Source organism: Balaenoptera ricei, chromosome 16 (genome assembly GCF_028023285.1).
Source record: "Balaenoptera ricei isolate mBalRic1 chromosome 16, mBalRic1.hap2, whole genome shotgun sequence".
Taxonomy (NCBI): Eukaryota; Metazoa; Chordata; class Mammalia; order Artiodactyla; family Balaenopteridae; genus Balaenoptera; species Balaenoptera ricei.
In genome coordinates this window covers 117,146,644-117,160,201 of record NC_082654.1, presented here as the reverse complement: position 1 = coordinate 117,160,201, position 13,558 = coordinate 117,146,644, and the positions used below count along the sequence as shown (strand labels likewise).

Genomic DNA, 13,558 nt, shown 5'->3' with positions numbered 1-13,558 from the left:
ACAGAGAATCTATGCACAGTTCTTGGATAGATAGAGGGATGGGAGAGGGTCGCGAAACCTCTTCACAGAAATTAAAAGTAAGCTGTCTCTGCTCTGCAACTGGTGAATTGCACACAAAGGCATCCTAAAATAGTATTCCACCATCGAGCCTGTGTGGGTGTTCTCCACTCCAGCCAACTAAAGTGGGGCCCGGTAATTGTAGAGGAGAGAAAATGAGTAGTGTATTTTCTAAAACAAGTCGCGTATTTTCCATTATGTAAAAGAGAAAAATTAGCTTGTAGAAAACCACACCTAGGTTTCACGGACGTCTCTCTGGTTTCTTTGATGACCAGATGGGAGAACTGGGGAAGCAGAGGTAGGCATTGTTCTTTAGAGGATCCATCAGCCTTTGTTCAGTTTTCCTGCAGATCGTGGAGACCCATTCAGGGAGACTTTGGATGTAAACCTGGAAAAGCCAGCTGGCTGGCCTCAGGGAGGGGCTGGGGGCAGCCTGACAGGGAGCAGGAGGGCCCCCCACCACCACCCAGCCCCCGAGCAAGAGAAGGGCCGGAGGTAGCACTAGGGCCACAGGGGTTGGCTGCCCTTCATTTTTCTATAGGGGTAAAGCTTATTCCTGCATAAAAGGTCACCAAGTCAGGCAAGGTTGGAGAGTGAAACAGCTGCTTGTTCACTCCGTCTGCGGGCTTGTGGTATCTTTCCTCCATCACCCTATGACAGTAATAACTGGCATTATTGTTTGATTTGTTTGCTTGTGTAGTAGCCATCTTCCCACTAGACTGGAGCCCCACGAGGAAGGGGCTGACATCAGTCTCATGCTCCAGAGCCCAGTGTATCTCTTTGTGCATTGAGAGCTGCCAGAGCCTGGGAGCTGCACGTGTGCTGGTACAGCTGCTGGGGGCATGACCCTCACGTGTGTGGTGCAAGCTGTGCTCCAGCCTTCTCAGGGGAGGCTCTGTGGGGCTCAGCCCTGATGGGACAGGCTGGATTCCTCCTGCTGCCCACTGGAAGGACCTGTATGTGACAGTGGCATAGATTGCTCATAGGTAAAGCCTCCAGCTTCCCCTGTCGTGCGTTCTCTGGTCACCAGGCTCCATCCCACACAGGGCGTCCAAGCCTCCACTCTCTGTCCCTGTGCTGAGGAACAGCAGGTGGTCCTCAGGTAAGGGGTCAGTGAGGGATGGGGAGGGACATAGTTGATGACAGTTGGTGTGCAGAGTTTCTTCCATTCGGCCTCCTGGTCCTCAATTCCAGCAGTTTATGTTTTCCCTTCTCCTTGGATGTCTTCTTGTCCCTCGAGACCTTCATCTCCTCTCTCCTGTTCCATTTGCCACTCTGTTCTCCCCCATTCCTTTAAGCTTCCTCCTATCTGGTGTCTGAGAGAGGAACAAACCAGCCGTGCAAATGGATCTCCTTCGATGCTCGGAGCGTTGGTTCGGCTTCAGTATGAGTACAAGTGAGGGAGGAGGAGGGCGGGGAAGACGGGTGAGAACCACCTGTGACTACTCCCAGCGGTAACTGGGTCTCAGCATTACACCCCGCTCTCCGGGGGAGCAGAGAGTCCTCTGAACGTGACCTGACGAGCTCCTCTGCAGTGAAATTCTTTGCTGTTGATTTGTGTTGTGTGAACACGTGGTTCAGTTCCACAAACACCTTCCAAGCGTCCACTCTGGCAGGTTCTGTGCACCAGCCTCAGTACACGGACATGTTTGCTTTTCTTTCCTGGAAAGTTGGAAGGGAACTTTCAAGTCACGTAGTCTCAGGTCCTTCCTGGGCAGATGCAGAGTGAGGCCCTGGGAGTAGAGTGATGAGTCAAGGTCAAGAGATGCTATGGGGTCTGGCCTCCCACACCACCAGCCCTCTGCCCAGCAGCCCCCGGGGTTTGGAGATGAACATAATAACCACGGAGTCCAGTGCTTGAGTGTTTCCCACGTGCTGATGCTGTGCAAAGTGCTCTGTGTGCCTTCCCTTGTTTAACTCTTCGAGCAGGTGCCACTGTCACTGTCATTATTGCCTCTTTTTATGCATGAGGAAATTAAGGCTTAGAATAGCCAAGATTCTTGCCCCAAGTCAGCTGCATAGTATGTAGCAGAGATGGCCTCTGGTTCGGTGTGAAGGCCGTGTCCTCCCCTGCTTTGTAGAATCTACAAGAGCACGTAGAGTTTACAGGAGGTGGCTGGTTCCACGTCCTCCCTCTAAACGTAGAGAAGGACTGGTTTTCTTTCTTTTTTACTTTTTGTTTTTTAAAATTGTGGTAAAATAGATACAACATAAAATTTAACGTTTTAACCATTTTAAAGTATACAGTTCAATGGCATTAAGCACATTCACATTGTTGTGCAACAATCACCACCATCCGGCTCCAGAACTTTATTTATCTTCCCAACCTCAAACTCTGTACCCATTAGACACTAACTCCCTTTCCTTCCCCACCAGCCCCTGGCAACCACCATACTACTTGCCATCTCTATGAATTTTACTGCTCTAGATACTTGTCCTTTTGTGACTGGCTTATTTCACTTAGCATAATAGCCTCAAGGTTCATTCATGTCGTAGCGTGTGTTAAAATTTTCTTCCTCTTTAAGGCTAAATAATATTCCATTGTATGTATATATCACATTTTATTTATCAGTTCGTCTGCTGATGGACACTTGGGTTGCTTCCGCCTTGTATTAATCTGCTAATACCCTATTAGGGCTGCCATTAAAAAAAAGATACCAGAGACTCGGTGGCCGAAACAGCATTTATTATCTCACAGTTCTGGAGGTAGGAAGTCCAAGATTAAGGTGCCGGCAAAATTGGTTTCTCCTGAAGCCTCCTCCTTGGCTTGCAGATGGCTGCCTTTTCACTGTGTCCTCACACGGCATTTCCTCTGTGTATGTGCATCCCTGGTGTCTCTCTCTCTCTATAAGGGCACTGGTCATATTGGATTAGGGCCTCACCCTTATGACCTTATTTTACCTTAATTGCATCTTAAAAGCCCTGTCTCCAAATATAGTTACATTGGGGGTTAGGGCTTCAATATATGAATTTGGGGGAGACAGTTCAGTCCATAATACATTTCTTTTTTTTTTTTAATTTTTTTTGGGTTTATTTATTTAGTTATTATTTATGGCTGTGTTGGGTCTTCGTTTCTGTGAGAGGGCTTTCTCTAGTTGCGGCGAGCGGGGGCCACTCTTCATCGCGGTGCGCGGGCCTCTCACTATCGCGGCCTCTCTTGTTGCGGAGCACAGGCTCCAGACGCGCAGGCTCAGTAATTGTGGCTCACGGGCCTAGTTGCTCCGCGGCATGTGGGATCTTCCCAGACCAGGGCTCGAACCCGTGTCCCCTGCATTGGCAGGCAGATTCTCAACCACTGCGCCACCAGGGAAGCCCCATAATACATTTCTTGGTTATTGTGAATAATGTTGCCATGAACATGGTATACAAATATCTGTTGGAGTCACTGCTTTCAATTCTTTCAGTGGGTTTGCTGGATCATACAGTAGTTCTGTTTTCAGAATTACCATATTTGAGGAACTGCCTATTTTTAGAAATACCTATTTGTGGAACCACCATACTGTTTGCTGTTGCAGCTGTACCGTCTTACATTCTCATGGCGCTATTTCTTAATTTTCAGAATAGTTTTGCTCGTTTTGAGAGGTCGCTCCAGTCACTCCAATGTCCAAAGTCCTTCAGTAGGAAGCTTGCCTGGAATCATTCTTTTTGCTTCCCAGATGCTTGGGTAGTAAATCTTTCCAGAAACTTGGTGCCCTTGCTCCTTCTGTACGTCCTGTCAGTAGCCTTGGGCTCTTGCTTCCACACTTAGCTTCTGGGAAAACATCCCAGAGAGGAAGAAGAAGCTATAAAAAAATGGCCTGGTGTCAGGCAGATGCTTCATCCCAGCTGTGGGCTCCCATGCAGCAGCCCCCGAGCACAGGGAGGTTTGAACTAGGTCCTGCTCCGTCTCTGAGCTGAGCAGAGGAGGGGTCCTGAGCTTGCGAGGGACCTGCCACTTTCCAACTGGCCGAGAGACAGCAGATATAAGACATTCCTCAGTGAGCAGCTGTTTTTTAAAATTTTTTACTTATTTTATTTTTTTAAACATCTTTATTGGAGTATAATTGCTGTACAATGGTGTGTTAGTTTCTGCTTTATAACAAAGTGAATCAGCTATATATATATACACATATATCCCCATATCTTCTCCCTCTTGCGTCTCCCTCCCACCCTCCCTATCCCACCCCGCTAGGTGGTCACAAAGCACCGAGCTGATCTCCCTGCGCTATGCAGCTGCTTCCCACTAGCTATCTGTTTTACATTTGGTAGTGTATATATGTCCATGCCACTCTCTCACTTCGTCCCAGCTTACCCTTCCCCCTCTCTGTCTCCTGAAGTCCATTCTCTACATCTGCGTCTTTATTCCTGTCCTGCCCCTAGGTTCTTCGGAATCTTTTTTTTTTTTTTTTAGATTCCATATACATGTGTTAGCATACGGTATTTGTTTTTCTCTTCTTAGTGAGCAGCTTTTAAAACACTGCTGTGGGTTCATATGTACTCACATCAACAGCATGATGAGGGTATATGTGCGGGGAGGGGTTGGGACGTGAGGAGGTGCGGGGCGGGGGTGTGTATGTGAGGTGAGGTGTGAGGGTGTCAGGGCACGAGGGGCGGGGTAGGGTGTGAGAGTGCGAGATGGGAATGAGGGTGTATCTGGGGCGGAGTGTGTGTGTGATAAGGTGTGTGTGGGCCAGGGGCCGGGGGGGGGTGTGTCTGGAGTGGGATGTGGTGTTGGTTATGAGGGTGTGTGGGGAATAGGTTATTGAAGGCGGGCTGTCAGCAGGTGCTTGGGTGCGTGTGTGCGCATGCGTGTGTTGCAGGGTCAGAGCAGGGAAAAGGACGCACGGCTCCGCTCCGGGTAGCCCCCCACGCCCCACCAGGAGCTCTGGGGCCTGCAGAGCTGCCCTGTCGCAGGGGACTGGGGCCCCAGCCAGGGACTCGGCGTGACTCACTTTCACCTGGTTGGGGGAATGAATTTGCCGGGGCGTCTGCATCACGGCAGCATACGTGCGTCAGTCTGTCTGACTTTGCCCTTATTAAGAACCGCGGGAGGAATTTAAAATGAGAAAGGAGGAGGGGGAGTGGGGAGTTTGTGCTGGCAGTGATGAACGGTAAACTGCTTCTCCCTCAGTGGCTGGGTCAGACTAAGGGACCAAGGTCATCTCCCTCCGTCCCTCCACTCTGTTCTTGGTAAAAGGCAGCTGTATCCATTCCATGTGAGAAAAGTAACTTCAGAAGACACACGTACAGACACACACACACACACACACACACACACACCCCTACACACCTACAGGCACGCACGCACCCCACACGCAGATGCAGATAAGGGAGCCCCGAAGCACCTCCCAGCTGCCAGACGGCCTCTGCAGCAGTAACTCCGTGCACTGCGGGCTTTTATGAATGGTAGCCTGGGAGGGGCCTAATGTCATTCGCTCCTGATGTCAGCACAATGAATGAAACACTTGCAAAGCGTAAAGGCTCAACCACTGGGGAAGCAGATACCTTCTCAGACTGGTTCTCCGGGTGCAGTGTCTCTTGCTGACGAAATCACCAGTCCCGTGTGTCACAGATAATCAATATACGTTAGGATTGATATGAAGCAGAAACAGAGACTGCCTGTGGAAGAACACGCCTCTGATGCTGGCACAACCAGCCCTGCCTGAAGCAGCTGAGGCCGAGACCCCCTTCCTGCCAGGCGCCGGAGAAAGGAGCTGCAGACCTAGCGTTGCTTCAGGATCTAACTGAGCCAGCCCGATGTTCTGCTTTTGCTGGCAGAATCCCTTGCTGAAGCTCCAAGCCCTGGAAACTGATCTGTGCTCTGCCTTTTTGACACACCAGGAAGAAGCCGCTCAGGTGCACGGAGTCAAGGATCCGGCCCCAGCATCCAGCCAGAGTGCACCTGCTGAGGGGGCAGATGCCACAGGTAAGAGCCTGGGCTCGAGGGGGCGGGGTCCCCGTCTGTACTCTCAGGGTAGTTCTACCTCTTGCTGCTTCCTCCTAAACCTGGCCCCGTGGGAAACGGCGCCTGGTGCACCGGGGAGCTGAGAGGGAGCAGGAGGCATGAAGATGTGCTGGAATCTAGGTCTCCCTCTCTAGCCGGGGGCCAAGAGTCAGACTTCCAGACGTGGTGTCAGGTGAAAAGCACCCATAATAACTGGTCTCCGTTTTCCTATTTGGTCTCCTGTGACACACAAGTGGCATGTTTATACATCACTGGATTTAGATCATCTGTGCTGTCTTGAGACTCAGCTCATGATATTTCTGAGGGATTAGGGGAGTCTCCACCTCGCTACTTCGTTTCTTCTGTTAACTGCTTGTAAGATGATCCATCAGCCCAGGGAAGGTGGAGGTGAGTGACACAGCTCCTTCCGATCCTACCTTGTCTTGTTCTGTCTCATTTTTTTAGCATTAATTTCTGTGTTGAAAAGTCTCAAACTTGGGTCTCATTTGGCTGTTAGTTCCTCTAGTTTTAATCTCGGGGATAGTAGGTTGGTTAGCAAGCAGAAGGGAAATCAATGCTCCCAGGAAGACTTTGATGGGAAAGAAATACTAAATTTATATGGGAAATGAGAGCACAGCTTATCTTTTGTAACACCAGTGGGTCACAAGTTTGCACACTGGTTTCTGAGTGGATGGTAGAAATAGGCTTAGGTGAGCTTGCTTCATGAGATGTCCTTTATCTCCAGGAACTGAAGGAAGAGATTTACGAAGGTAATCTATATCTGTACCATTAGCAATAGTGCATCGAAGATATTACTGTTTAAAACAGACCCACATGGTCTAAGTAGGCAAAACAGCCATCTCCAGTGTTTGAATATGTATTAATAATAGTGGCTAATGATAGCTAGTAATAGTAGCTACTATTATTATGGAAGACTTTCCGTGATCCAGGCACTGTTCTAAGCACTTCGTAGCTATTAATTTAAATCCTTAAACCTGTGAAATAATACTATTCATAGTAAGGACGCTGAGGCCTAGTGTGGCCCTGCTGGTAAGTGGTAAATTACTTCCCTATGGGTGCAGGTGGCCAGTTGGCTGTCCTTGTCGCCTGGTGAGCTCCTCTGCTCTGTTGGCCATTGTGTTTGGATGAGATGCAAATACCATCAGGTAGGAGCCAGTGTCAAGCCAGTTAGGGATTTGAGTCAGATTATTAGACAATGCCCTTCTTCTACCAACCCCATATTCCACACCCTGTAAACAACATACAAAACACATAGAGAAGTCCCAAGCCAAATACAAATTAACTTTTGAATTATCTGATGCTTTGTATAGCTTCACAAGTATCTGGCAAAGACTGTTTAATAAAATATTTGCTGCATATTGGATATGGAGATACATATATAGATATATACACACACATATACATATATGTGTATATATACATATTTTATCATGACTTTTATGCGTATGTGTCTTATTTTTTCCAAAGGTCAATAACAGTTTTACGTTTTCTCATTCTGGATGGACGGGATTTTGAATAAACTTATTAACACATCCTTTATAAAATAGAAATATGTACTAAGTTTATGTAGGGATCACCCACACAAAGGAACCATCAATATATTCCATGTTAGGTGTCAAATGGCAGAAATGGGCAAAAGGCTCTTTCTAGAGGAGGCCTGTAGGCTGGATGCTGGATTTTCCAAAATGTAGGTGAATCTGAGATACGCCAGGGTGCTTCCAAGAGAGTTTATGAAAAAGAGAGGTTTCCACTCTGGGGTGTGTTTGTGTGTGTGTGTGTGTGTGCACGTGCACGTGCACACGTGTGCTAGGCAAGAACAGCTCCTGCAAGTTTTCAAAGATAAAACCCATCCTGATGTTTTTGGCCTTTGCAGAGCTTAGGAATAAGGAGTCTCGTTTAGCTAAAATGACTGCCTGGGAATTGATGCAGGGAAAGTGAAGAAGTCCCAGCCTCTATTTATTTTGGACCTTGGAATGCTTTATTTGGCCCATGTTTCACTGTAATTTTATTAAAAAAAAAATACCTTTGACACAATCTATAAACCACCTACTAGATGTTTTCAGGGACCTAAGGAGTTTCTTCATTTGGCAGGAATATTGCCAAAGTGATAAGCATTTGAAAGAGGCTTTCACAGTTCAATTTATGGGATAGTGTGGTCTCATTGGCTTCCAAGACACACTCTTCTAGGAAGGCCATGCATTTTCTAGTCCACGTGTCACTCAGAAGGGAGAAATTTATGCTCATATTAGATCAGCTGTTCTTAACTCAGGGCCTGTGAATGGATTTCTTGAGTGATCTTTGAACACCTGGAAACTATAGTTCTGTGTGTGTGCATAAAGCTCTGATGATAGTGTGATTGCATAGATGAGCACAGATGCCGTAAGTCTGTAAAAGATGACAATAACTTAAAAAAGTATTTTTTCTCTTAAAGTCTAGAATCTAACCCTGGGCCTTGGATGTCTATAAATATTGGATTAGTAATTGTTGATGTTAATATTTGGTATAAGAAGGACAAAATCCAACAAGGGATTTTTACAGGAATATCTGGATATAATATGCTATTAATTAACCATTCAAAGCAAACATTCAGAAATATAAATTGTGATTTAAGTAGGTTTCAACCTTACTTTCGACTTGATTTAAGGCATGACTTAAGTAAAGTTGTTTAACTTTTCTTTAAACATCAAGGTTAGATTTTTAATTTTTTAATTTATTTTAATTTTTTTTTTTTTTTTGGGCCGTGCCACACAGCTTATGGGATCTTAGGTGCCCAACCAGGGATTGAATCCGGGCCCTCGGCAGTGGAAACGCCAAGTCCCTAACCACTGGACCACCAGGGAAGTCCCTAAAGTTGTTTAACTTTTGCAGGGGGCATCTGAAATGCTGGTCTGAGCAAAGTACCGTATTCTCTATGTCTTGAGATCAAATATTGTGTTTTAACTTGCGTTTACAGGATACAAAGATTAGTCTCACCTAGTAAAATGCCTGAGATGCTCCCTTGTTCTAGAAATCCAATTACAAACTGCACTTGCAGCAAGAGCAGATTTTATGGCACCCCGAAGGGACACTGTGTTCTAGAGAGTGTTCTTGAAGCTTCCCGCACATCACAATTATCAGGAAGCTTTTATACCTGGGGATTTTCAGTCCTCATCTCTAGACAGTCTAGGGTTGGAAGTCCTGGAATCTTTATATTTCATAAACATTTTTGAGTATTGGGAGCCACTATTTAAGTGGACAGTGTCTTGAATTAAGAGAGGAAGAAGGTCAGGTTCTCTTAGGTTTTCTTTGACTCAGTTTCATCAATGCGAAGAAGCTCACAGACCACATGGACTTATACCTTAGGGTCTGTGACCAGTTGGCTCAGTCCATTTACTTCAGGAGAAAGGTGCTCAAGCTAGAGCTCAAGATGGGCGGGATGGGGACAGGGACGGATCTGAGGGATGCAGAGGGCTTTAGAGAAAAGCGATACAGAAGGTACCAGCTGCAAGGCAGCTTCGGGACTGTACAGAGGGTAACCATCTGGCCCAGTTTTAGCATGAAAAAATCCACATGCTGGGAAGTCCTCAATTCCAGGCAATCCAGGACAGCTGGTCACCCTACCTGTAGGTTGCAAACTGCATAATGCGAGATGGAAACCCACATGATAGTGAGGCTCAGATCCCTCTAACTGAATCAGCAGCCCTCTCTTACTGCTGAAGCAAACGTTTCCACCGGACATTAGTAAGCATCTATTCTGGTGTTGTTGATGGGAAAATGGAATGAGGATTGTCTTTTCACTTGCTTGTCATTTTCAGTGTATGTACGAGGACCATTTGACGTTGCTCCCCATAACTAAGCATAGTAACCCCTGTTCTGTCTGAGCACAGGTGATGGCATTTTTAGCAAAAGCTGTCACTGGAGATAACTGAAGACTTATTACTGTAAGTAATAATTCTAAAGCAATACCTAATTAATTATTTTATTATAAAATCTTGACTTTCACATTGAGCTTTCTATTTGGGTAAAAGCCTTGTTGCTAACGTTGATTGACAACACTAATGTAGTATATCTAGGTACAGTCTATAATTATTCCCATAAAGAATACTGTGTGGTCTGTAGGTCTCTTCCTAAGGTTGAAGTTGAAATGGGGCACAGTCAAAGAGAACCTGACTTTCTCTGTCGTATTTTAAGACACTGTCTACCTGACCAGATGTTCCCCATTACTTGGCAGTGCTTATTAAATGTACAGATGTCTGGGCTCCCCACCCTAAGATGCAAAATTAAAATGTAGAGATGAGGCCTGAAACTTTCCATGTTTGAAAAGCCCCCCTTGATGATTCTGATGTTCAGGGAGATTCAGGAACACTTTGTAGAACTCAGTACCCTCCAAGGGCTCCACGAAAGGTGTTTTTGCTGCAGGTGCAGTTTATAAGTGGGTTTCAGGAACAGGGAGCATCTCAGGTCTCCTACTAGGTGGGTCTGATCATCCGCGTAATGTCTCATCCTATCTGGCAGCAGCCCCAGACAGTCTTTTAAAGTCAGTAAGAGGGAGTCTACATTACCTCAGCGTCAGAAGTACCCAGACTCCAAATGTCTTTTAGAAACTTTATACATTGAGTTTGTGTGTGTGTGTGTGTGTGTTATTTCTAAATCCTTCTTGAACCTTTTTATGTTTTTAGTATGTAGCACTGGTTGCTTTCACTAGAGAATGGCTATCACTGTAGAAAGTAGTACTTCATCTTGTCCTAAATTGGTTCCTTTAAAACAGTGGTCGGTGGTTTTCAACCTGGGTGTTTTTGTTTGTTTGTTGTTTTTGTTTTTTTGCCCCCTTCGGGACATTTGGCAATATCTGGAGACATTATTTTCTTGCCACAGCTGGAGTGTGAGTGCTACTGGCATCTAGTGGGTGGAGTCCAGGGGTGCTGGTAAACACCCTGCCATGTACAAGACACCCCTTGCCCCTAACACTGCCCCAACATATTGTTATCTGGTCCAAAATGTCAAGAGTGCCAAAGTTTAGAAACCGTGCTTTAAAGGTCTTTCAATGAATAATATCAACCTTAGCTAACAATAACCTCTTCATTTGCACCAGGCGTTGTTGCATGAATTTTCTTACCTTATGGCCATAACCACCCTAGGAGGAAGGTGCCATTATTATCCCCAGATGAAAGATGAGGAAATGAACTTAGGGAGTTAATGTAACTTGTGGGCGGTCCCACAGTACTGAGAGGTGGGGGGTTGGGAGGAAAGGGGAGGAGTTGGGGGAGTTTCCTCAATCAGACTCCGTGGTCTAAGTGTTTCACGCGATATCATTTGCCATCCTGTCTAAATGTTAAGTCCACATGATTCTAATATTCTAGAATCTGAAATTAAGCCCAAAGACAGCCTATGTGCCCTCTGTATAACTAATAGGTTTTAAAGTCATTTTAAAAATCCATCCCTGACTTTGTTTTGTTAGACTGGAGGCCTCTAGATTTGTAGTTGATTAACCTATTGCAGCTCCTCTGTTCCTATAGTCATTTCAGCTCCTCTGATCTTAACCATCTCTAGGCCCCTGTGCCTTTCTTGATGTGTATTTCCCTGACCTGCATAGTGTTTTCCAGATGGAGTCGAAGAGTAGAATTTTGTTTGTAAATATGGGCATAGGTCCTATACTTTTGCAAAGTGATACTCTTGGGGGAAACTGCGCAAAGCATACAAGGGATCTGTCTGTTGTTTCTCACAACTACATGTGGAACTACAGTGATCTCAATAAAAGGTGAATTAATACCTAAAAAATATGGGCAGCGGGAATGTTTCATAATCTAGTTACAAAGTAATTATGCTTGTTGGATTGCTTTCCATACTCTTCCTAGAAATGTACACCATCTTCTAGACCTTTTTGTCATATCAGTATAGTCTATAAGAGCTCCAAAAATCCCATTTCCCATAAAACTAATAGTTTAGTGCTTCTTACGTGTTAAGTGTAGGTGGCTTAGTTTTGTCTGGCTGAAGAGCCTGCTGGCCCACAGTGAAGGTCATCTGCCACTATGCAGTCTCCTCATGGTTTGTGAGCTTCTCCTGTGGTTGCTTTGCATTTTACTCTTTGAAAAATACTAACGTCATCCACAAACTCAGACTTGTGACTCTACTTCCACTTCATTGTTATTTCTGAAATGTGAAATAAGATTAATCCAGGATCCATCTGCAAGGATTAGTACTGACACATCTGTCGTCAAGATACTAATTCAGCTCTTTCTTTGGGGCATATTATTAAGTGAATATGTTTTTTTATCCATTACAAAACATTTAGCCCGATCATCATTCGGTTTTGTTTATAAATAACTCTTGGTATGAACACCATGCCATAGACTTCTTGAAAGCCCAAATAAATTGTATTCATTGGCTCTACTTTGTTCAGAAACATAGCTCTTTGTAGAACTTGATGTGCTCGTTGGGTGATCTTGGACAGGTTATTTGACCTCTCTGCCACAGTTTCCTTTTCTTTAAAAAGGGAAAAAGGATAGTATCTACTTTTTAGGGTTGTTGTGAGGATGACATAGCATAATACCTATCAAGGTCTTAACACGTCACCTGTGGTAAATGCTCAGTAAATGTCAGCCATCATTATTTTAAAAGCTGGGCATTCAGAGCTTATATGCCTTTCCTCCAGTTGATAATGCTTGCATTTGTCTTTAAATGTCTATTCTATCATAATTTCTAATGACTTTCAAGGTGTGGAAATGACATTTAGTACTGTTTATTCTCTAGGTCCTCTCTAGAGTCCTGCATTTGATTGACATTACACTAGTTCTCTTAAGCAAAAGGTATTTATAACAGCGATAATCTACAATGCTGATGGTTGAGTAACTACCTCTTATTAAAGGTGAAACTACATTTGTTACCATAAAATCTATCCTGTGCTAAACCTATGACATGACAAACTTGGCTGGAAAAGATCTTTACTGTTAGTAATTCTTCTCTGATGCTTTTATCGCCATCTTCATAGTTTCTGAAAGAGGGAGCTTCACATTAACCCCTTGTTTTCCAAAGAAAGCATTTTAAAAAATGATTTCAAAATTCATAGATGACAGTATAATTCTCAGATGCCATTTCTATAACTGCCTTATAAGGAAGGAAAAAATCAGTCCTATGACCTAAACCACCAGGTGATTATTAAATTTTTTTTTTTTTAATTCAGTTGTTAAGACAGGCCAAGGACTGTGGTGTATGTATTGTCCTATTTGTCTTTGCCACACTTTTTACAAAGGATTCTGAGTGTGAAGAGGCTCATCTGGCCAAGGACCTAATAGTTGTTAGTAAGTGGCATCTTGGACCAAGCCCAGGGCTCTGACTCCATAGCCCAGGCTTTTAACCAGTGGGCTTATAGACATGTTAGTTTTTTAATTAATAGATTTTATTTTTAAGAGGTTTTAGGTTTATAGAAGATCAAACATACAGTACAGAGAGTTCCCATATGCCCCCTTTCCCCTGCACATAATTTCTCGTATATTACAGTCATTTAAATACCTTTCTTTCTGGTTATTCTTTCATGCTTATGAAGGAGAGTCTAGAAGTGATCAGACAGTTTGCCTAGAT

At 44.6% G+C, this 13,558-nt stretch overlaps 1 protein-coding gene across 4 annotated transcripts in view; it reads left to right on the top strand.

Annotated features, from left to right (window-relative positions):
* The window catches only part of FAM13C (family with sequence similarity 13 member C), a 134,297-nt gene that overhangs the window by 87,443 nt on the left and 33,296 nt on the right, over window positions 1-13,558 (top strand). For all 4 annotated transcript variants that reach the window (XM_059900591.1, XM_059900590.1, XM_059900589.1 and 1 more), the window contains one exon: window positions 5,878-5,962. In XM_059900591.1, coding sequence (XP_059756574.1) covers window positions 5,878-5,962 — 85 coding nt within the window. The remainder of the gene's footprint in view (window positions 1-5,877; window positions 5,963-13,558) is intronic.